Raw genomic sequence first — 25276 nt, 5'->3', positions numbered from 1 at the left:
CGGGCAATGCCACCAATTGTTGAAGACTTGTAGATGGAGGCTGCATTGTATGATTGTACATCGGCACCTGCAATGCCCCCCCAATAGGTGGAAAGAAAACATGTGCGGAGTGCCAGCATAACCCTCCCTCCCAGGAACCCATTTAGCAGTGAATTGATCTGTCTGAACCACATCTGCGGGATGGGATATGAGTGATTCTGAAGTTAATATAAAAGCTTAGGAAGAGAGATCATCTTGAATATCGCTGAGCGGCCTAGCAGGGACAGAAGCAACCCCGCCCAGGACTTCAGCTCTGTTTTAACCTTAGCGAGAACCCAGTCCATGTTAAGTGCCGGGAATACCTCCTGGCTATCTGTTACAACGACCCCCAGATATTTTATACCGTCCAGAGTCTGGGAAAGGTCAGTGGCCCATCTGTAATCATCTGAGGACCCACAGAGTGGCCATAGTGTGAATTTATGTACGTTCATTAAAAGCCCAGAGGTCTCTCCAAATATTCACGATATGTTTAGGATACGGGGGCCAGACCTGGGCGGGTCAGTTATGAAGAAAAGGACGTCATCAGCATACAGGGCCAAACAGTCCGCACATTCAAAGCCCCGAATCTGAGCGTCTATACGAACCGTGACCGCTAATGGCTCGATGGCTAAAGCGAATAGTAATGGTGAAGGTGGGCACTCTTGTCTAGTGACCCTACGGATTGGAAAAGGTGTGGACACCCTGCCGACTATGCGCACTGATGCAGTCAACCCATGATACAGCATCCGTATGTATGAGATGAATTTTGGACCAAAGTTTAGGCGCTTCAAAAGAATGAAAAGATAAGTCCAGCTGACAGAGTCAAAAGCATGATCAAGGTCAGTTAGCAAGAGGGCCGCAGGGCGGTGAAGACGGTTGACAGCAGCAATTGCATTGTGTACCCGACTAATGTTGTGTCGCATGGCGCGTCGGGCATCAATCCTGCCTTATCCGGGTGAATCAGGTCTGGGAGATGAACCAACAGTCTAGTAGCGAGCGCCTTAGGCAAAAAGTTAGCCTTGACATTCAAAAGAGAGATTGGCCTATAGTAGGCATGGAGTTTCGGGGAAGCACCAGTTTTTAGAACACAACAATCTGCATGTCACCAGTCAGGGGCATAAATGTGGTCTGAGTTGCTTCTTGTATAGCCGCAAGATAATGGGGCCCTAGCAAGGCCATGTAGGCATTATAGAATTCGCTGGGGAGGCCATTAGGGCCGGGTGCCTTACTTGTGTGTAGATCAGCTACTGAGGTGGCCATTTCTTCCAAGGTGAAGGGGGCCTCCAATGACATTTTAGCCTCCTTGGAGAGGGCTCTCGGAGGAAGGTCATCAAAGAATTGTTTGATCTCAGAGGCTTCAAGAACCTCACAGGCAGTATGTGAGGAGAGATAGTCATTCGCGAAGCTATTGGCCAACTCCACCGGGTCTGTCACAAACGTGTTATCAGGGTTTCCTGGGAGTGGATCACATGTTGGCTCCTGCGGACAGTCTGTAGAGGAGTTTACTAGATTTGTCACCCCACTGACAGATCCTGCTTTGTGTCGCAAGCCATGCGCTCCGTGCCTCATCCAACAGCACACCCTCGTACATTGCTGAACCAAGCGCAATTGTTGATGAGTCTCAGCAACGTCTTCATTAAGGGGGCTACGTTCCAGTGACATGATTTGTGTCTCTAGCTGGACGAGTGACTGTCGCCGCCGTCTGGGTTCCGCTGTGCAGAAGCGAATATTTACCCCCCGCAACGTGGGCTTTAAGGCCTCCCAGAAAGTACAGGCTGAAGACACCGTCCCCTCTTTGTGTAAAATATAATCTGAATGCATGTTGTGGATGTGAGCGCGATATGACGGGTTTTGTAAGTGACATGCTATAAGCCGCCAGAGAAAAGGTGGTCGGTTCGGGCCTATCAAAAGGTGTATGACCACCGGGGAGTGATCTTACAGACCCCTGGGAAGGATCACAGTGGATGGTATTCTGTGAGCGAAGGCAAGGGGAACAAATATTTAGTCAAGCCTAGAATAGGAAGTGTGGACGTGGGGGAAGTAAGTGAAACTGGTCTCAAAAGGCTTATGTGTCCGCCATGTATCAACCCACCCAACCATGTCCACCAGGGTCCGAAGTTTGGAATCAGGAGGTCCCGGCCCCCGCTGAGTTCCACCTATCCATCCCCGGGGGTATTACATCATTCCAATCTCCACCTACCACTGAAAGTCCATCTGGCAGGGTGCTCCAGATCTCAACCAGGTGGTCTAGGAAATTCTGACCAAGGGGCGGTGGGGCATATATATATACTACCAAGCACTATGTATTCGCCAACCACAATCTGTGTACAAATATATAACGGAAGTGGATATCGGTCCATTTTTGTATCAGAGTGAACGCTACACAGCAGTGAATCAGGATGGCAACCCCCCTGGAGCCCGGCGTGAACCCTCCATGGAAGGTGTGCACAAAGCCATAAGGAGCCAGACAGAGAGCCTTTGTGCCAAGCATGTGTGTTCCCTGTAAGAAAAGAATATCAGCGCCTCTGTGTTTGGCCTGACAGAGAACCGCGCCCCGTTTGATTTTATCAAGCAAGCCCCTCGTATTCCAGCTGACAATATATAGTTGCCCTGGGGGGTGTCCTATGGATTCTGCTTCCATTGTGTCATAGGATAGTAAAATGTGGACATGAATGATTGGGCAAAAGGTGAGCACAGGGACATAAGAACTACGCAACCAAACCAAGTCAACACAAAGCAAATCAGAACATGATTAACAACCCACCCATCTCACTCAATACCTCCAAACAGCAGAAGTCTCTGTCGCGGGAAGCCTTGCATCCCACCACCAACAGAGGGGCGGAACACCAACTCCCCAGTTTATTTTATTTATTTATTTATGCATTTTATAAAGCGCACAAATACCCTTGGGTGTCTCGGCGCTGAGGACTGACGGCAATCGGGCATGAAGGTGAAATTATTGATTAAAAAGACATGTCTTGATCTGCTTCCTAAAGGTAAGCAGGGTAGGACTGGCTTTGATATGGGGGGGAAGAGTGTTCCAAAGTTTGGTAGTGGCGCACAAAAAAGATCTGTCCCCCCAAGATACTTTTTTTGTTCGGGGTACAATGAGAAGATTAGCGGAGGAGGAATGTAGTTGTCTGGGCGGATTGTATGGGCGAAAGGATTGCCTAAGAAAGTCAGGACCGATGGAATGAATGGCCTTATAAGCAATGCAAAGCGCTTTAAACTTGGATCTGCTTCTGACAGGTAGCCAGTGGAGTTGGCAAATGACTTTGGAGATGGGCTGGAATTTGGGCGTGCGTGTCAGCAGCCTGGCTGCAGCGTTTTGTATTAGCTGTAGTTTATTGAGGACTCTTTCTTGCGCGTTGATGAATAGACTCTTGCAATAGTCTACTTTGGACATGACCAAAGTGCTAATCAGTGTTTTGGCGGCCGCCGAAGGGAGGTATGGGAGAAGTTTTTTTATGATCTTGATAATATAGAAGGCTGATGAGATTATTGAGTTGGCGTGGTGCATGAAAAATAGCTTAGTGTCAAAGATTACTTCAAGGTTTCTGACTTTTTTGACTGGTGATGGGGGTGGGCCTAGTTCTGCTGGTCACCAGAGGGAGGACCAAGAAGGTGTAAGATTACCAAGGATCATTACTTCCGTCTTGCTAGAGTTCAGTCTGAGCGAGTTGTTTGCCATCCAAGAACTAATGGCCAGCATTCCTTTTTGAAAGTTGGCTGCAAACCTAGCGCCATCGTTGTGTATTGCCAACACTAGTTGGGTATCGTCAGCATAGGAAGTCAGGATCAGATTGTGAGATTCCCAACTCCGACACATAGATATTGAACAGTATCGGGCTTAGCGAGGATCCCTGAGGGACACCACAAGGGTAGGAGAAAGGAGGGGAGGTGAAGTTGCCCAGAGTGACTGTTTGTGTGTGGTTAAACAGGAATGATGCAAGAAGGGCTCTTGCCACATGAGTGACACCCAGAGCAGAGACACGGTCGATCAAGATGGCGTGATCGACCGTGTCATATGCTGCAGAGAGTCCAGTAAGATAAGAACCGCTGCTCCTCCTGCATCCAGGATTTTTTAAATTTCATTAGAAGCTTTAATGAGGGCAGTTTCCGTACCGTGTCCCTTTCTGAACCCAAATTGGGTGTCGTCCAATAAATGGTGTTGCTTGATGAAATATGCCAATTGGGTGTTCATGGCTTTTTCTGCAATTTTTGCAGGTAGTGGCAAAGATGCAATGGGTCTGTAACTAGCAGTGTCTGTGGGGTCAAGATTTTTCTTTTTGATGAGGGGCTTAATGACCGTTTTTTTCCAGATGGCGGGGTATATGCCAGTTTTAAACATAGAGTTAAATATCTTGGTCAGGTTGGTTCCTATGGTAGCAGGGTTAAGATTAAGAGTACCTGGAGGGCATGGGGCTTCTGGGGATCCTGATTTTGTAGCAGAAAGAAGATGAATAATGGAATCTGGGGAGACTTGATTAAATTCATTGAAAATTGGGGGTTGAACTGTGTTGGTGAGAATAGAATCTGGAGGGAGAAGGGGGCCTGGGGGGATAATAGCTCCATTGGTGTCGGTAGTGGAGGTGGTGGATGATTTATTTAATGAGAAATTATTGTATATCGTGCAGACTTTTTCTTGGAAATGAGTGGCTAGAGAGTTACAGAGAGTCTGGGTGGCAGTGATGGGGAGGGTTGATCCTTGCCCTGATAGCTTAGATACCACTTGGAAGAGTTGTTTGGCCGAGTTTTTTGCAGATTCAATTTGATTGCAGTGAAAATTGCTTTTGGCTGCAATCAGGAGGCGTTTATAATTGCCAAGGGATTGTTCATAGAGAACTTTTTGTGTGGGATCATAGTTTAAACGCCAGCGACGTTCTTGGTGTCAACATTTTTGCTTTTCGCACCTAAGAGTTTCAGTGAACCAAGGGGCAGAGACCGTGATCCGATTCATGGATCTATGTTTGGTAGGTACCGCCTTATTAACTGCAGAGTTAATCCAGCGTGTATAAAGATTAGCCGCCAGCTCGGGATCATCTGGGGGGAGATCAGTTTGAAGTGTGATTAAGGAGGATTGCAACTCAAGGTGGTTGATCTTGCTCCAGGCTTTAAACTTTCTAAGGAGCAAGGGATTTGTGTGGGGGAGGTTATTGGTGTTGGGTTGAATGTGAAAAAGAACTGCATGATGGTCAGTCCAAGGTAATGCTAGAATATCTCCTAGGACCGTGCGTTGGTAAAAAGTCCACCTAGTGTGTGTCCAGCTAGGTGAGTGGGAGAGGAGACCATTTGTGTGAGACCTACAGCATCTAGTTCAGCTAATAAGGCTGAGGTGTCTTGGTCATCCTTCAATTCCAAATGAAAGTTAAAGTCTCCTAAAATGGAGAAGTTATTTTCACCTGCCACCAATTCTAGTAGACAACTTAGCGACGAAAAGGAATTCTGTGCGAGATCTTGAGGGACGGTAAAGAAAAATCCCTTTAAAAGGTGAAAGGTGTGGGGTTGTTATCGAGAAGCTACATGCTTCAGAGATATTGGTGGGGGCAAGTTCTGTTTTAATAGAAAAGATATCCCGGTAGAAGATAGCAAGGCCGCCACCCTTTTTATTTTGTCTATCGAATCTACAGACGGAGAAACCTTCCGGTGTGGCTGTATAGAAGTCAGGCCCTGAGGCCTGGTCACCCCAAGTTTCCGACATAAATAGGAGGTTCAAATTATGATTTTCAATGAATTTCTAAATTTCATATTTATGCTTCGGTAGGGAGTGGGCTTTAATCAATGCTGCGTGGATGGTTGCTTGAGAGGAGATAGTGTTAGAGGGGGGGTAGTGTAACTGAGGGGTGTCTAAGGAGTAACGACAGTTAGGGCAGCATAACATGGAATAGTGGACAGGTTTTTCAAGGTTAAAAATAGGACAGTTCGAGGGGTAATTGCAGGATGAGTGCAATGTTTTAAGAAGGGATGTATGACGTTACAACGCACACTTTTACAACGCATACCTTTACAACGCATTTTTACAACGCAACATCCATTACAACGCATTCCATTACAACGCATGCCATTACAACGAAAATTTAAAAACTACATTTACAACGCATTCCATTACAACACATACTACCTTTACAACGCATACCATTACAACGCATTACATTACATTGCATGCTTGGTAAGTATTGGATAGTGTAGGGGTAAAATTTACTATTCTAACTCCAGGGGGTTCAACAGTAGGGTAAGTGTTGGATAGTGTAGAGGTAAAAATTACAATTCTAACTCCAGGGGGTGCAACAGTAGGGTAAGTGTTGGATGGTAATGTTATGCGTTGTAATGACTGAGTTGTAATGACATGTGTTGTAGTGGTGTGCGTTGTAGTGTCATGCGTTGTAATGGTTGCGTTGTAAATGCATGCGTTGTAATGGATGTTGCGTTGTAAAAGTTTCGTTGTAATGGTAGTGCGTTGTAAAAGTTGCGTTGTAAAGGTTGTTTCCCTTTAAGAAGATCTGATGTATAAGCTATTGGTTTATCATTGGTAATTTTGCTGGAAGGATCAGGGTCCGAGGCCCTGGGCCCAGTCCAGATGCAGACGGACTTGCTTTTGGCGCGCCTTCGGCGCGCCGCCAGCACGCCCGCTGCGCACAAGGAAGTGCATCTATTTTTATAGGTGACCAGGGGCAAAGCAACTAGTCTGCTAACCTCCGTGCCAACCTCGGAAGAAGTAGTCACTTCCGGTGAGCGGTAATGTTCCAACTTCCCTCCACATCAATCTGAGCAACTCAGCGGTGGACCGGGGAAGGGAGTGAGTGAGGTGAAGACGGCGCAATTTTTCAAAGAAATATTGATCTCCAAAGTCCCTATAACGCCCCAATTCCTACGGTGGACTAGAGCAAACCAACATATGTGGGCCAATTTCATCCTGAATACAAGCCAATCAAGAGATACCTAGATGACCCCTCCTGGGAGACAGAGATTCATATCAAACACTCTTATTTCTTTGTGGGAGACAAATTTTCAGGATCCTGCTTGTTAGTTTTAGACCGCCATGAGGATCTGGATCTATGACGTCTTTTATCTTTTGGTTTTGTCTGTGTCCTGGTAGAGACTCCCGTCGAGGAGTCCGAGTCCTTGTGCGGCGGAGTGTATGGCATGAGGGGCCATTGCTCATCGGTCCAGGTGAAGACCTCCTCCGGGGTGTCGAAGAATATGGTGCGAGAGTTAAAGACCACTCTCAGGCGAGTTGGGTACAGGAGCATGCATGGAATTTTGCGGTCATGGAGACGCACCTTGGCCGCGGGAAAGGACTGATGCTGCTGTTGCACCATTTTCGTGTAATCTGGAAATATCATGATCCGATGGGCCTCATACACCAATTCTGCCTGAAGCCTAGTCTGCTGCAGGATCATGTCTTGATCCCTCAAGTTTAAGATTTGTGCAGTCATAGGTCGAGTTCAGGCCCCAGGTGGAGGCTTCTGCTCCAGGGCCCTGTGTGCGCACGTTCGATAACAAAGTACTGTGATAGAACAGTATTCGGGAGCCAGGAGGTAAGCCATTATGTGAGGAACTCTCCAGCATCGTCTCCCTCGCAATTTTCAGGGAAACCTACAAAGCGGAGATTATTTCTCCTAGCCCGTCCCTCCACGGTCAACTCGTAGTGCGAGGTCCTTGATCAGCTGTTCCAGAGAGGTGACTTTACGTTGTAGTGTAGTTACTGCATTGTCGAACCATGAGACCCTTGTCTCCGTCTCCGAGATGCGGTGAACAGCGTTGCAGAGATTTTGGCACAGGAGAGAAACCTCTGTCCCCACTGCGCCGATCTGAGATTCCAATGCCTACCTGGAATGGGTAATGGCCTGCAAGAGGGCAGCATTGTCTGGCGAACAGGGTGCGGCCTCTGCGCTTTCAGTGGGGGAGTGCTGCTGCGGCTGTAAATCTGTCTGTAGTGCTTTGCTTTGGGCCGGAACCTTGTTTTTAGACATTCTGTGTGGTTTATAGTGTAGGGAACCGTGATCTATATCCAGCGCCCCTTCAGGACCCGCAGCACCATGCACTTATTTAAGCAACAGGCCAGCACCACTTGATGCCAACATGTAGGAGGGGAGGACAGGGCCGCCTGTAGCACCACCAAGCCCGGCCCTCCAGGAACCTTACGTGCCCCAGGCTACCATTCCCAATAGTAACCCCCGGCCCACGGGGCTGACTGATATTTTGCAGGTAGGCAGCCTCTGCAGTTATTCGGTGCCACCAGCAGGGAGATGCTTGCCCCACAGGATCTCCTACCAAATGCTGCCTCTCAAATGCCCATCCACCATGGGGGTCTAGTTCCAGTCCAGGCCGACCCCCACAGCAGGTCTGGAGTGTCTCTGAGCCGGTGATTTTGATGCTGGGCATATATGTGGGGCCAGGAAGCAGTAAACTGTATAGGGCTTTTGACGTGAGGGGAAGAGGGAGGCCGAGAAAGGGCCCACACCCGACCGCAAGCCCGCACTGAACACTATTCCGGCCAACTCCGCAGCCGGGAGCACGCCCCCCACCCCTAATGGGCGCCTCACCTCTCCACTGCTACGATCGTTCATGCCGTGTCCCATGATGCCACCGGCTGGTTCGTTCCCTGTCCTCACAACAGCAGGCCTACACACCAGGCCTCGGTCCTTCACTGAATACGGGCCCCGGATCCGACAAGGCCTGTGTGCCCCCGTGGCTCCGATCGAGGCTCGCTTCACACAGCTGCACAAAGTCCTGGGAGCGTCCCCAGCTGCCGCACACAGCCTGCCAGACCGGCACTCCGAAGCGCAGGCCGTAGCACCTGTAGCGTCTGGGCACACACACGCTGACTACTGCTAGGGCCGAAGACCACGAGCGGTCTCGCGCCCGTTTATTTATACCCAGGGGCTAACCCGCCCCTGAGGTGTATGCGTGCGTGCATGCGTGTAAGGACGGGCCGGGGGGCTCCGTTATTACATCCCTCCAAACTCACGGATCAATAGTCCACATCAGGGGAGCCTCTTGAGGGGACCCAGTCTCAATGCATAGTCTCTCAGTCTCTGGCTGGGAGTCGGGTTCGGCCTGAGATGATATCTCTGGCTTCGTTGGTTCTCCATTACTCCCTCACTTTCCGACTGTTCAGGGTGGTCTCGAACTTCCCTTGGAATAGCCTCCGGGATATCGCTTCTCTCCGGTCCAGGTGTCTGCGGGGCGGTCCCGCCCTCGCTCTGGCTTGTCGGTGTCTCGTTGTCGGCCCGGTCACTCTCTTCTTGCTCCGCATCCTCAGATGTTAGACCGGCATCTCCACGCCCTCCGAGGAGGTGTTTGAACCATGACTCGTTCCTTGTCACTGCTCTCGCACCTCGGGTTGCGGACACCATAGTGCCTTGGACGTTGACAATCTCCCACACCTCGGGCTCATACGCAGTGTCATACTTCCAGTTGAGAGGCCTATTTTTGAGGACCACTTTGTCACCGGCCACCAGGGACCTGGGTTGGGCTCTTCGGGCTTGACTAGCTTTTTCGTTAGTGCGTCTTCTCCTTTCTTGAGTGGCATTCTGGTCTAGCTGTGGTGGGCACCAGGCCGGTATGGCCGGCACACAGTCTCTGGGTGCTTTCTTGAACAGTAGATGGGCTGGGGCACACCTGGTGGTGGAATGGGGTGTTTGCCGATACGTGCTTAAGAATTGTGATAGACATTCTTCGGCGTCCTCACCTTTCTCCACTCCGATCTGGAGAGCGCGGTTCAAGGTCCGCATGAACCTCTCGACCTCCCCGTTCGCCTGAGGCCATTGCGGGGTGATTTTCCTGTGGTGGATGCCTCTTGCAGTCAGATAAGTTTGGAAGTCCTTTCCTTGAAAAGGTGGACCGTTGTCCGACCTTATCTCCTCAGGCAGGCCCATCATGGCGAAAGTTCTTTCTGGTGCTTTTTACACGTGCATGAACGCAGTGGAGGGCACCACCTCCACAACCGGGAATCGTGAGTAGGAGTCTATCACCACAAGCGTGTGGCGTCCATCTGGGAAAGACCCAAAGTCAATACTTAGTTTCGACCATGGCTCCTGACAGGGGTCCTCTATGATCACCGGGTGGGGGGCCGGGTCCTGACCCGTGATTGTGCACGAGTGGCAATTGCTGACCTCATCCTCCACCGCCGAGTCCATTCCGGGGAACCACACCTTACTCCGCAGTCGCGCTTTTGTTTTCGACACCCCTTGATGGCCTTGGTGAGTTAGGCGTACCACCTCTTTCTGTAGACTGTAGGGGATCACAATCGCCGTGCCACGGAGGACTATGCCATGGGGGCCCATGCTGAGTTTGCTCTGGGCCCTCCATATTTGTTGTCTCGACTGCTGTTCCGCGGACGTAAGGGCACTGCCCCCGTCTAGGAAGTGTTTCCAGTTGCGGTTCGTTAGTGTGGCCTTCACTCGGCAGAGGCACTCATCTTCGTCTGTGGCCTTCCCGATGATTTCCAGCGTGAGGGCCGCGGGGCACGCTTCTTGCGACAGCATCCTCACGTACTCTTCGACCTCTTCCGTGTCTCTTGTCCCCTGGTCCAGGGCAGTCGTGCCGGGATGTCTCGACAGGAAGTCTGCCGGGTTGTCTGCTCCAGGGCGGTAGATGACTTCAAAGCGATAGGTCTGCAGTGGCACAGCCCACCGTTCGATGAGAGGAGGGGCAAGTCTAGCCGTCCCGGCGAACAGTGGCACCAACGGCTTGTGGTCGGTGACGACCTTGAACTCGTGGCCATATAGGTATAGGTGGAAGTGTTGGCACGCCCACTTGATCGCCAGGGCTTCCCGTTCGATCTGCGCGTATCTCATTTCGGTTGCTGTCAACGCCCGGCTGGCGTATGCGGTGGGAACCCATTCATGTGCCTCCGTTTCTTGCGCCTGTGAGGCCTGAAGTACGCCATGACTTTGTCGTCGATCAGTGCGTCTTTGACAGCCAAGAACGCTTGGTCTTCCTTCGCCGACCATGTCCACGGTTGCCCAGTCTTCGTCAGCATGCGTAGGGGTTCCGAGAGGGACGCCAAACTCGGATGAAGCAGCCACTGTACGTGGCATCCCTAAGAAGCTTCTGACCTCGGTTGCAGACGTTGGTTTTGGCGCCAACATGATCGCTTCTGCCTTTTTGGGGTCCACTTGGAGCCCATCTCTCGAAAATATATATCCGAAGAACTCTACCGACTCCTTGTAGAAAGAGCACTTGGCCCTATTGAGGGTAAGGCCATGATCGGCCAGGTGTTGCAGGGTGGTGCGGAGGTGTACGTGATGTTCTTCGAGCATCTTCGAGAAGACGAGGATGTCGTCACTTAGATTGATAACCCCAGACAAACCCGACAGTGTCTCTCTGATCGCGTTTTGGAAAACTTCCGCAGCCGACGACACACCGAAGCTCAGCCGTTTGTATCTCCGCAGGCCGATGTGTGTGGAGAAAGTGGTTATGTTGCGGCTGTCCGGGTGTAGCTCGAGCTCGTGGAACCCCGCATTCAAATCCAGTTTCGAAAACCACTGGGCTCCGTTCAGGTCTGCTACGATGTTGTCCATCGTGGGCGTCAGGTGCCTCTCTCTCTTCACCGCCTTATTGGGTAGACGCATGTCTACGCAGAGACGTATGGCGCCCGGCTGTTTGGGTTTCGGGGCGACCACAAGGGGCGACACCCAGGGTGTCGGGCCTGACACCTTTTCTATGACTCCTAATTCTTCGAGCTTCCGCAGCTCCTCCTCCACCTGCGGTCGCAGATGGAACGGCACCCTTCTGTGCCTCAGTGCCGTTGGCCTCACGGTGTGGTCCACATGAAGTTTGAACGTCTTTCCCTTTAGGCGGCCTAGTCCTTGAAATAAGGCAGGGAAATCCCGCAGCATCGCGTCCGCGTGTAGCTCATGCACTTGCCGTGCAAAGAATACGAGTTGGAGATCTTCGGCTGTGTGGCAGCTAAGCAGCGTGCCACGTTTTCCCCAAGTGACATGGGACCTCGTCTTCACCTCCTGGTCATTACAGGCAGCTACCACCTCAATCACTCCTTTCAGGGGAAGCGGATCATCGATGTCGTAGTATAGATCTTGGCCTTTGATGGCGATAGCGGCGGGCGGGGAGACAGTTTTTCGTATTGCGCGCTGTCCATCACATTAACGGATGCTTCCGTGTCAATCAACGCTTGTACAGGTGATCCAGATATGCTGATTTCGCACATGGGGGCGGCCTTCTTCTTGACCCTTCTCTTCCCACGAACGACACGAAAAAGACGTCATTATCATCGTCTTCCAAGTGAAACGCTGAACGTGCTGCATCGCTGCAGGCTCCTGGGTCCTCCAGCGACAACTGTCGTACGGCATGTGCGGGGCTTCTCGCACTTTATTCAGAGTTTTATACAGCGCGAACAAGATCTTTGCAGATATCAGAGCGCTTCACAGAAACAGGGGGGAGGGCAACAGGAGGGTGACTAAACATAATTTTGGGTACAGTATAATAGTCAATAGCATGATCGGATAGCAGTCATGTGCTGATAAAATACCAATAAACAATCAGGTAAACAATAATATAAGACGGTGCAGAGTCTTTGATCCAACTACAATAGAGATCAGGAGAGCTTAGGCTATAAGGATGGCTTATACCACTTTCTTAGAGTTACAGCGAAACAAGGGGTAGGGACATCAAGTTTCAGCAAACTAACGTGTACAATATAGTAATAGGTAGTGAGTGAGTAGCATAATAGGATCGCAATCAAGTAAGAGTATGATATCATTAGACATTAGACAGACAGGTAGCCAGTGATACAAAAGCGGTGCAAAGTCTCTGATCCAACAACAATAAAGTTCAGGTGAACTTGGCCATAAGGATGGCTTTCACCTCTTTCTTGAAGAAGGCAGTGGAGGTGATAAGCCTGGTTTCAGGAGGGAGTGCATTCCAGATCCTGGGTGCCATTCCTGAGAAGGAGCGTTTGTAAGTTTTTTCCTTCCGGTATTCTGCGAGGTTTCAGGAGTAGATTTTTTGTACTTCTATTGGATCTCGAACCTCCTGATATAGTCAACTTTTGAGTGAGGTAGTTGGGTGCCTTGTGGTGTACGGCCGAGTGTGTCATAACAGCAATTTTCAGCTGTATTCTGGCTTCAAAGGGCAGCCATTTCAGGGATTTCAAGTCAGGGGATATATGAGAGTGTTTTCTTGAGCCAGTAATGAGTCTCGCGGCAGCGTTCAAGGAGGCTCTTAGGGGTGCGGTTGTTGCTAGAGGGAGTCCGCTGAGGGCCACAATTCCATAGTCTATGCGGGGGATGACTAGGGCTTGTACAGCAATTTGGAAGTCTTTGACTGGGAGGAAGGGTTTAAGTTTCCTCAATGTGTTGATTTGGAAATGAGCTCCTTTCGTTGCTTTGCTAATGTGCTGTTGCATGTTGAGCTTTGCGTCAAGTGTGATGCCTAAGGATTTCGCAGAATCCACGATGGTGGGTCGGACATTGAGTGCTGTTAGGTGATTGAGCCAGATTTGGGTGGTGGTAATTTTCGCAGGGGGTGATATCAGAAGGAATTCAGTTTTCAGAGCATTTAGTTTGAGGTGATTATCGGCCAGCCACGATTGGGTGTTTCTAAGTGTGTAGTTCAGATGTTTGATATCTTCCGGGGATTGTACCTTTAGGTAAAGTTGAGTGTCATCGGCATACATATGGAAGTGTACATTGATGCTTGGAGCAAGGTGGCGAGTGGTTCCATGATGAGGTTGAACAGTGTGGGTGAAAGGGAGGATCCTTGTGGAACGCCTAAATCTACTGGCACAGGTGAGGACAGCACATTGTTGATCTTGAACTTCTGAGACCGGTTATGTAGGAAGGAAGTGAACCATTTGAGAACAGTTCCGGATAAACCCATTCTAGTGTTTAGCAGCTCCAGTAGGTTCTCATGTTTGACCGTGTCAAATGCTGAGGAGAGGTCAAGAAGGATGAGGAGGCAAGAATCATTGCGATCAAGAATTTGGAGGGCGTCATCAATTATGTGTGTCATGGCCGTTTCCGTGCTGTGTTTCGCTCAGAAGCCTGATTGATGAGGGTTGAGGAGGTCAAACTGGTCAATGTGTTTTGTTAGTTGAAGTTGTACACATTTTTCCAGCAGTTTGGCCAAGGTGGGGATATTGGTGATAGGGCGGTAATTGTTAGGTCAGACGGGTCAGCTGTAGGTTTCTTGAGTATGGGCGTGACTTGCCCCACCTTGAGGGAGTCAGGGATGAGACCTTGTTGAAGGGAACTGTTAATGATTTTGGTCCAGAGTGGGAGGAGCATGGGGGTGAAGTCTTTTACAGCATTAGCAGGTAGGGGGTCTGTGAGGTGATTAGAGGGCTTCAAGGTGCCGAGCAGTTTGTGTATTGCTTCTTCAGAGTAGGTGTCGAAGGACGTCCATGATGCGTTATTTTTAGGTTGAGTGTTAGACATTCTGATGTGGCTAGGGTATCGGCTTACATCATTGAGGAGGTCAATTCTTATGTTGTCGGTCTTTAGCTTAAAGAAAGCAGAAAAGTCTTCACTGTGTGGGATATCGCTTGTTGTATTGTTTGATTGTAAGGGTTGCGTCTTGGTTTGAGTTCTGACTAGTTCGAACAATTTTCTTGGTCGGTTTTTCGCTTGGTCCAGCTGGAGGCTAAAGAAGTCAGATTTCGCACGCTTGATTTTCCTAAAGTAGGCATTTCTCTTGTTCTTAAGCGTTTTGCGATGCAGTGATGAGGGGTCAGCTCTCCAAGTGCGCTCTGCCAATCGCATAGCACGCCTGTCTTCATTGAGTCTGCCGTCATACCAAGGGTTCGAGTTCTTGGTGGAGACTCTCTTTAGTTGCAGTGGGGCGGCTTCGTTGATTATTGAGTTCATAGAGTCGAGGTAGAGGTCGGTCAGTGATTGAACATCAGAGGCGCCCTGAGGGGGAAGGAGGAGACTGTAGGTGTGGGGAGGTAGGGAGTTGGGGTTAAGATTCTTCATGTCCCTTTTCCAGATCTTGGATTTGGTGGGTTGAGCCGGGGTAGGTTTGACTTTTTCATTGATAAAGAAGGTGATAATGTGGTGGTCTGACCAATCACAAGGTTGGATTGCCCCCAGTTGGGTAGAGTCCTCTTTGGCGATGATGAGATCGAGTATCGAGCCTTTATCGTGTGTTGGGCTGTTGCATATTTGGGTGAGGTCAAGCGCATTAAGGAAAGTTTTGAGACTATTCACCACTGCGTCTTTCTGTTCGTTCCAGTGGAGATTGAAGTCACCCAGGTAGATTTGAGTGATCTGCTGACCAGCGTTGGATGTGATCGGGTCCATGAGTTGTTGGGTGAAGATGAGGTTGTCCAGGGCGGCGACTGCCGCTACTGCGGCACACTTTCGCGAAGTGGTTCGGTTTCCCACAATTCGAGCATATCTTGCCTTTCGCGAAACATCTCCCACCTGCCGGGTGGTCCATGCCGCAGTTTCCACATGCTGCGTGTGGCGTTGTTGGGGCACCACCTCTCTGGGTTGGCGGTCAACGGCGGATCACGTCCACCTGTTCTTCTTTGATGGTACGGGCCTTTACTTCGATACCAGGACTGTTCAGAGCAGCTTGCATTTCGTCGGCTCTGGCATTGGAGAGTTCGGGCGATCTGGCAAAAACGAGGATTTCATCCAAGGATATCCGCGGCTGTCTGAGGATGAGGCGCCTGAGTTGCACTGACCTGCAGCACGGATTAGTTGCGCGCGTATTTCCAAATCTCGGTCCGGCAGCTCGCAAGCTAACGCAAGTTTCCTCAGCCTTGCATAGAAGGTGTCGATGGATTCCGATTCGCCTTGTCGCGCCTGGCGCAGCTTAAACTATTCGTAGTCAGGGTTCACTCTCGGGTCAAAGTACCGGTTCAGCGCAATGACTGCCGCATCGTAGTCGTCGGCTTCGCCTCTGTCCGGCAACGTTTCAAACAATTCGTAGAGCTCGTCTCCTCCATAGCACATCAGCAGCGAGTGTTTAACCTTCCCGTCAGTTTCTCTGATTCCTACAAAGTAGTGGTTGAGCCTTCCTATCCACAAGCGCCAGCGAGCTGCTGCTGTGAACGGGTCCGAGAGTTCGCTGAACGGTGGGAGGGGAGCTGCTAGTCCATGGCCGGGAGGGGCCAGTGCGGCGGCTGCCGCCGGTCCCGCGACGTTCGCGCCGACTTGAGGCTGCACCGCAATCTGGGGTCCGGCCTTCTGTGGGGCCTGCTGTGCTGCTGGTGCTGCGGCCGCGCCTCCGGTTCCTGCTGGTTGGACGCTCATCCTGCGCTGAGGGTTGGCTCATGGCATATGCCTACGGAGTTGAAACGCGCCTCACTGTGTTGTAGGTGGGTGGGGCTCCTCCGCGGTGCGTCTCCGCCGTGGAGTGCTGCGCGCGATGCTGGTGTGTGGCCGTGATTTTGCTGATGGCAGGCAGCGCTGGGCAGGATGACGCAGTGTGTCTCTCACTGCGCACCACTGTTCACGAGGTTCCGCCGTGAGGTGTGTCCTTTTATTCCAGTGGATCTGGGCCTCGATGAGCAGTGGGCTCCGGGGGTCTCCAGGCGGGGTGGGCTCTGGGTGGTGGGCACTGTGCACGTGGTGCCGCCCTTCCTCGTGGGCTTGAGGCCTCAATGTGTCCCAGGTTCTGAGGCCACGAGGTGCAGTGTGCCCCTAGGTGGTGTGCAACGTGTGGGAAGGTGCCTTCTCCCCTCCTGTCGGGCCTAAACCGGGCACGGCTGCTTGCTGGGGGGGGGGCGGATATTCCCGCGCACGTCCTCCCTTTCTCTTCAGGCGGTGTAGCGGAGCGGGGAAAGCGCGAGGCTGAGCCGTCCCCCTCCGGACACACAACGCGGCCTGACCACGTGACCTCGCGGCTGAGGGAAAGCGCGAGGGCCGAAAGAGTCCCTCCAATGCTCTTGGGCCGCACGCTCGTCTAGGGGCTGGCACTGGATGACAAAGACGCCCGCATGGGGCGCGCCCGCGGACGGAGGATCACTGGAGCCGTGAGGTGAGGCGGGGCTGCACGCGCACAGGCTGTGATCCTCCCCGGGGCGAAGCGCAGGGCTCACCTTTAGCGCCACGGCCTGGCGCAAACAACTCGCCGGTGCAAACGGCTATTGGCAGACAGCTCACACGATGAGGTAGCGGGGTATGCACTCGCGACAGCACGGCCTCACGCCGAGGGCTCAAGCGTGGTAGGCGCGAGCCCTCCAGGCAGGAGACGATCGTGTCGGTGTGCTACCGCGGGGGCGAGGCGTGGGACAGGACCCGCCTCGTCGCCAGTGTAGCGTCTGTAACGCTGGGGCAACGCCAACCTAGGCCCCAAACTGGGGCCTAACCTATTACTATAAATAATGGCACACACACGCTGACTACTGCTAGGGCCGAAGACCACGAGCGGTCTCGCGCCCGTTTATTTATACCCAGGGGCTAACCCGCTCTGAGGTGTATGCGTGCGTGCGTGTGTGTAAGGACGGGCCGGGTGGCTCTGTTATAACAGCACCCATTCGGGCCTGGAAGCACCAGCGGGCAGGCGGGCAACTAGAGCCAAATATTCGGGGGGTGCTGAAAAATATTTCGGGGGGGGGCTAATTCTACCAACCATAGACAGAGAGGCTTTTGTTGTGTGTTCACCCCTTCTTACATCCAGTAAGAAGGGGTGAACACACAACAAAAGCCTCATCCAAGCCAACAATGAGAACCTGGAAGCTTTCGACTCCTTATTTAGGTCAGCCCTCCCTACCCCTCCTCACCTCACCTCAACGCCCTCACCGACCACTCCCCTAGTTGACAGAGAAGACCTCGACACGCTCTTTCTCGATCCACACACAGCCCGCCAGGCTCCCCCTCCCCCCGCCATATCTCATCCCCCACGCTCAGCCATCCTCCACCAACAGGAAACTCAATTCTCACGCTCAGCCATCCTCCACCAACAGGAAACTCAATTCTCACCCCCTACCCCTCCCCCAACCATCTAACCTCCCCCAGCCACAGCCACGACCACCTCCTACGACAATCACCTCCCTGCCAACAGGCAGCCCCCAGCCAACGAGCCTCCCCTCGAGTCTCCCCCCAACTCTCAAACCTCCCCTGTCTAATCCTCCTCCTGTCCCTCTCCCCATCTCTCCCATGTCTAAACCTCCTCCTAGCCCTCTCCCCACCCCTCCCCCGCCCTCTACCCTGATCCCTATCTCCCAACCCATCCTCTCGAACCTTAACACGCTCGGCCACACTCCAGACGCCCACAACCCCTCCCTTGATTCCATAACAAAGCGTCTCACAGCCCTTGACAACCAGGTCGACACTATCACCCAAGGCTTAACAGAAATCCTCTTTAACCTCAGTATAGCCTGTAATCCCCACAAACCCCCTCTCCGAACCCCCCTCCTCGCCAACGCCAACATCACCCAGGGGCCCACAGAAGCCCTCAGTGCCCAGCCGATCGAACCCTATCCCAAGGTCCTGGATTCCGGTCCCAAAAAATCCGAATCAACCAGAGCCCCATGCACCAGGCCCTTAACCTCAATCTCATCTTCCACCCTAGCGGGCTCAATACACCTGACCTCCAGGCCGCTTAGATCAGAAGCTCCTATGTCAGACAGGGAAGCAGCCTTACTAGCCGCCACCTACGACTCTCCCATTTCAGATTCACCTAAATCTAAAATCCAAGTAATCACGGGTCCCCGGAAAGACCTACCCACTTTCAAACGACAGAGATTACCAGTCCTCACCGCTATACCTAGAGAGGCTAAAGACAAAACCACCAGCAATCAGGAGAAAATCACCAACTGCCTCCTAATCAATTGCAGATCGGCCTCACTACACGCAACGGACTTAGCCGAAGCTATCCTCACCCATGACATTGACGTTGCGTTCCTCACTGAGACCTGGCTAAATAAGACATCTCCTCCCTGCCTAGACATGCTGGTTCCACCTGGTTTCTCCCTCATCTCCAAAGACAGGATAGAACAACGAGGAGGTGGGGTCGCTATCATCCACAAGGACAGCTGGAGCATCACAGAAACCTCCTCCTTCGAGTACGACTCATTTGAATGTCTATCCGCTGTCATCAAGACCAAAGACAACGACTCTCTACTGTGCCACCTACTCTATCACCCCCCGGGCAGAAACAACGAGTTTGGAGAACAACTATCCAACCTGATTGCACAAGACGCTCTCGGCGATTCCAAAAACGTAATTCTTGGTGACCTGAATCTCCGATGGAACGAAACTCATAACCCTCTAATCAGATCGCTATCCAGCCTCCTCGCTGATAACAACCTTACGCAACACTGTACTGAGGAGACACATTACAAAGGAGCCATACTGAACGCCATCATTGCACAAAATAATTCAATCAGGGTCAACCACATACTTCCCGTTGACTGGTCAGATCATCATATGATCCTATTTCACATCAATCACCCACCACCCCGCTTAAACCTCCTCAAGACCCCCTAAATGGTCGAGAAACCTCTCCCAAGTACCCCAAGATATCCTAGAAGGTCAGCTAAGTTCACTTCTTCCAGACAACTCTCTGCACCTTTCGACCAATGATCTCATCGACCACTATAACTCCGAGCTAGTCTCCATTCTCGACAATCTAGCTCCTCTAAAACTCAAAAGAAGCCGTGCCACCCCATCTAGAACCTGGTTCAATGCGGACCTCAACGCAGAAAGAAGAACCCTGAGAGCCAAAGAAAGAAAGTGGAGAAACAACCCAACCGCCATCCTTCGCTTACATCTAAAAACAGCCCGCAGGAAGTATAACAACCATATCAAAAACAAGAAATCCAGCTTCTTCCGAGAGGCACTAGCCAATTCCAAAAACAGACTTAAGGAGCTCTACAACATAATCAGACATCAAACATCCAAGCCTCTGCCCCCACCCCTGCAGGCGTCCAAAGAACTATGCGATAACTTTGCCAGCTTCTTCAACGATAAGGTCTTAAAAATCAAATTATTTCTAGACATCAACAACTTACACCTCCAGAAGAGCAATGCGGCTATCCCACAGGCCCTTCCATCCGGCTCCTCTCCCCTCCTTTGGCTAAGCTTTCGCCCCGTGCAGGAAACTGAGATAATCTCGTTGATCTCAACCTCCAAACCCTCAGCACACATCTCAGACCCCATTCCTCCCTCACTAATCAAAAAAATGAAGCTCACCTTAGCACCTATCTGGGGCAAAATCATAAACAGCTCCCTACAAAGCGGAGTGGTCCCCGATTGTCTAAAAATGGGACAAGTCACCCCTCTGCTGAAAAAACCCGGTCTTGACTCAACTGACTTGAACAATTTCAGGCCGATATCTAACCTCCCTCTGCTCGCTAAAACACTGGAACGCTGCGTACTCCTGCAATTGACGCATCATCTGGACAACATCAATCTCCTGGACCCCCTCCAATCCGGCTTCAGACAAGGCCGCAGCACAGAAACCGCGATGCGGAACATCATAGACGACATTCACGGTTCTCTTGGCGCAGACAAGTGCTGCCTCCTCATACTCCTTGATCTATCCGCAGCTTTCGACACGGTGGACCATAAGCTCCTCATCAAGAATCTGCAAGTAAGAGCCGGCCTCGGCGAGGTAGTTCTCAAGTGGTTTTCCTCCTTTCTACATAACTGCTCGCAAATAAAAAAAATGAAGAACTTCACCTCCGAAACCCAGCAAGTCAACAAGGGTGTCCCCCAAGGATCAGTACTTTCTCCTCAGCTCTTCAACATCTATATGGAACCGCTCGCCAAACTACTCAGGAATGCCAACATCCACTTCCACCTCTACACGGATGACACGCAGATCTACCTGGAAACCTCTTCTCTTAATGACATCCACAGACTAAATGCTGTCCTAAATGATGTTCAAGATTGGCTGACAAAGAATCACCTGAAACTCAATCCCGACAAGACCGAAACTCTTCTCATCTCAAACAAAGAAGACAACCCTCAAATCATCGAGTGGCTGAAGTCGATCGATGCTCTTAAAGGTACTCTTACACTAGCTGACTCCGTAAAATCTCTGGGTTTCACCCTAGACCCCAAACTAACCTTGACAAACCACATTAAGAACTCGGCAAAAAGTGCATTCTTTAACCTCAGACTTCTGAACAAAATCAAGCCTTTCATTCCCAACAAGGACCTTAAACTAGCCACGCAATCTCTAGTCCTATCTAGACTGGACTATGGGAACTCAATCCTAACAGGCATCCCCAAATCGCACCTGGCCCCACTAAAATCAACACTGCATGCGGCAGCGAGAATGATCACAGGATGCAAAAAATCTGACCACATCTCCCCAGCACTCGAAGAACTCGAATGGCTCCCGGTGGAAATGCGTAGCACCTTCAGAACGGCCTGCCTAACCCACAAGGCCCTCCATACCGGAAAACCAGAATACTTGGCAAACAAGCTCATAAAAGCAGGCCAAGCTAGAAATTTGAGAAGCTCTAACTCCCTGCTGCTCATCCTACCAAAAACCAGAAAGAAGAGAACTGCCGACTGCTCCTTCATAGGAAATGCCCCCAAAATATGGAACTCTATCCCCCAGCACATCAGAACCATACCGTCCTATGCGGAATTCAAGAGCGAACTCAAATCATTGTTCCTTATCCGTTCCCTAGGTCGTGGGTAACTAGGATCAGCAAGCATCCCCAGAACTGTGTGGTATCTCTTTATCCTATTACCAAGAAGTCCTATTGTACGAACTTTTCCTCCTTCCAAATTGTCTTTCGTTGATCGCCTTTACTTGTTACGTGTCTTGTTGTTCACCTTTTTATTCCTTTTACTGTAAAGCGCTCTGCTACCTTCGGGTCTTGTTAGCGCTATAGAAAACTTCTAAATAATAATAAAGTAAATAAATGTACATGTAAATGGTCTTTTAAAGACCTGTTAAGTACTCGGGTGCGGCTGCAATTAAATGCTCGCCAGCCCACGAAGCTGTCTCAGCAAGGGCTGACACACACGACAGGGGGGCTGAAGCCGCCGTGAGCCCAATGGGTGTTGCACGCCTGCCAGCGGGTGTACACCAGAGAATTTCGCCCCAAGGGGGCACTCAATAATCCGCAGCGCCAGCTAGTTCCACGCGACGATGGGCGAGAGTCTTGAATGTGGGGGCCTCCAGGCGCGCCCCGCTCCTCCGCTGGGACATTCCTAGAGCCGCCAAGGTCGCAAACAGCAAACATGCCAGTTGCTCTGGAAAGGGCCGAGGACTGTCTGGTTGAAATCGCCGAGCCCAGTGAACTGCCCCAGAGTCACCCCAGGGTCTGGCGAGCCCAGGGGGATCGCAGAGGCAACCAGTAAGTGTATCTATTGCGGGCCAGCGGACCTCATTCAGAGCATGTCTGCCATGTTAGGCTGCTTGGCTCCGCCCCCTATGTATATTATTTTTTGATCTTTTTTCTATATTTAATTGTAATTTTTTCCATGTAAAAATAATGTGGTAAAGGTTTGCGTGGCAAATGCATGCGTTGTAAAGGTTTCTTTAATGTAATCCTGTGTATGTTCCTGGTAAAGGCTAGTGTGGTAACGGTATTTGCATTGTTAAGTCTGCGTTGGAAAGGCATGCATGGTAAAGTAATGCGTTGGTCCATCATACATCTGTGCATATGACGTTAGGATTTCCAATGTATAATCTGATATGCTAGTTGGTGGCCATCATAAAGTCAGACTCACCCATGAGTGCTTACAAAAATGTAAACATGGCTGCTACAGTGGAAAAATCAGGTGCTTTATGTATAAAATGATTTGTGAGATAAAGGAATGAATGTGACAAAAGTGTAATTCTAAAATAGTCCCTCATGAATGTGACAAAAGTGTAATTCTAAAATAGTCCCTCATGCATTCCAGTGTGAGGATTTGAGGCAGAAGGATACATGCAAACAGCCAATAGCATGGCTGTAGAGCAAAATACTCATTAGGACTGATCCAATATATTATTGAGAATGCCTCAATCTACTGAGTGAAGAAGGCTTAACCAAACAAGCCAATGATTTGAGGGAGGAACTGATGCAGAGCGATTTTTCCCTATATTGAACACGTTAGGCATGGCAATGGCTTTACCAGACCTAAAAGCACACCTTTCTAAGAATACACTTTTAACAACACATCCCACACAGAAAGCAAATTGTTACTTTACAAGCCTTAAAACAGCAATGCTAGGAGTTATGTTGCTGGTGATCCACCCAACAAATGAAGCAAAATGGTTGCAACACAGATTGGCAACAATTTTCTATTAGTAGGAATGCAATTTCTCATGACTATTGTGATGCATGGCGGATTCTTAAGTTATTCATTCTTTTCTTTTCATTCCTGTGTTGTATTTTTCATGCTCAGATATTCCAAGACCAAAACATGAATAAGCGAAAGAAAATGCAGGCATCGGGTAAGTTTTCTTTTCTGGTCGTGTACCATAGGAAACAGAGTGATAATAAGAGCAATGGTTGTGGGGCAGATGTAGCTGCAATGCCACACAGTTTGTGATGATTAAACCTAATAGTGAAACTCAAAATGATGACCCTCCTGCAAAATGTGATGATTGGCACCTGAGTCTCCCATGCCTCACAGATATTTATTGGCCTTGGGCTGAATGGGGGCTTCCCTGTAGGATTGGGAGCCCCGTGAAGGATTGGGGGCTCTCCTGCTCTGCAGCTCCTGCTCTGCAGGGGCCTGCACGCCATCTCTGAATAAACTTCTAGTGCTGCATTGCTTACTCTACGTGCTAGACCCCTTTTCTCAGATTTCGGGTAATTTAGGCCCATTCCAAATGCTGGTTTAATACATTTGAAAAAGGCATGCTTGCCATCTTGGTAGCCTCTTGATGCTAGACACAATGATCTCACTCTGAACGTGGAGCATTTTAGGCAGATTACTTGAGGAGCCAGGTCCTGAATACATTTACATATGTGCTTGGCACTGAAATTACGTGTCACAGTGAAAAGCCCTGCCTCCTTTCATGGCCTTCTGAAAAAGACGCAAGAGAATTCCCTTTTTGAGAGCTAAAAGCATTTATCAATCAATCAGTAAGGTTTCTTATAAAGAGCAACTACTCACCCGTAAGGATCTCAAGGCCCTGAATGGGGCCGTGGGTGGATCTGCGGTTCAGTCGAAGAGCCAGGTCTTGAGGTCCTTCCTGAATTGCGGCAGCGATGGTGATTGCCTGAGGTGCAGAGGCAGGGAGTTCCAGGTCTTCACAGCGAGGTAGGAGAAGGATCTTCCTCCAGCTATGGTCTTGCAAATCCGCGGGATGGTGGCCAGGGCCAGTTGGGCGGAGCAGAGATGTCTGGTGGGAGTGTAGAAGGAGAGGCGGTGTTTGAGGTATGCAGGTCCGGCATTGTGGAGGGCTTTGTAAGCATGCATGAGGTGCTTGAAGGCAATTCTTTTGTTGATAGGTAGCCAGGGAAGGTCTCTCAAGTGGCCTGCGATGTGGCTGTGGCGTGTTTTGTTCAGGATGAGTCTGGCAGAGGCGTTCTGGATCTTGTGCAGTTTCTGGGTGGTGCCGGCGTAGAGTGCGTTGCTGTAGTTAAGTCTGCAGCTGAAGAAGCGCATGGGTGACCATTTTCCTGGACTCGGCGGGGATCCACTTGAAGATCTTATGAAGCAGGCAGAGCATGTGAAAGCAGGAGGACGAAACCGCATTGATTTGGCCTTCATTGAGAGCAAGGAGTCCAGGATGATGCCGAGTTTTCATGCGTGGTCCGTGGGAGTTAGGGGGGTTTCCGAGTGCGGAGGGCCACCAGGACGTCGTCCCTTGCGGAGGGGGTGGAGCCCAGGATGAGGATTTCGGCCTTGTCTGAGTTAAGCTTGCGGCAGCTGTCCTTCATCCAGGTGGTGACTGCCTTCATCCCATTGTGGAAGTTGCTCTTGGAGGGTGTGGGTTTATCTGAGAGAATCAGCTTGGTGTTGTCGGCGTAGGAGACTATGTTGAGTTCGTGACTTCTGATGATGCCTGCAAGTGGGCCATGTAGATGTTGAAGAGGGTGGGGCTCAGGCAGGATCCCTGAGACACTCCACGGCTGATCTCGGTGGGTTCTGAGTTGAACGGTGAAAGTCTGACTCTCTGTGTTGGACCAGTGAGGAAGGAGCAGATCCATTCTAGGGCTTTGTCGCAAATGCTGGCATCATGGAGTCTTGCAAAGAGGGTGTGCTGGGAGATGGTGTTGAAGGTGGGTGAGAGGCCTAGGAGAATGGGGGCAGCAGTTTCGCTTCAGTCGAGGAGGGTGCGGATGTCGTCGGTAGCGGCGAGGAGAGTGATCTCATTGGTGTGGTTGCTTCTGAAGCCTGATTGGGAGAGGTCCAGGATATGATTTGTTTCAATGAAC

General features: G+C 50.6%; 1 protein-coding gene across 5 annotated transcripts in view; it reads left to right on the top strand.

Annotated features, from left to right (window-relative positions):
* The window catches only part of BRME1 (break repair meiotic recombinase recruitment factor 1), a 547771-nt gene that overhangs the window by 81510 nt on the left and 440985 nt on the right, over window positions 1-25276 (top strand). For all 5 annotated transcript variants that reach the window (XM_078685587.1, XM_078685594.1, XM_078685593.1 and 2 more), the window contains exon 2: window positions 23292-23340. In XM_078685587.1, coding sequence (XP_078541713.1) covers window positions 23310-23340 — 31 coding nt within the window. In that variant the 5' untranslated portion in view covers window positions 23292-23309. The remainder of the gene's footprint in view (window positions 1-23291; window positions 23341-25276) is intronic.

The sequence above is a fragment of the Lissotriton helveticus genome, chromosome 1_1 (genome assembly GCF_964261635.1).
Source record: "Lissotriton helveticus chromosome 1_1, aLisHel1.1, whole genome shotgun sequence".
NCBI classification, from domain to species: domain Eukaryota; kingdom Metazoa; phylum Chordata; class Amphibia; order Caudata; family Salamandridae; genus Lissotriton; species Lissotriton helveticus.
The sequence above is the reverse complement of the archived record's forward strand: the minus strand, read 5'-3'. Positions and strand labels throughout refer to the sequence as shown.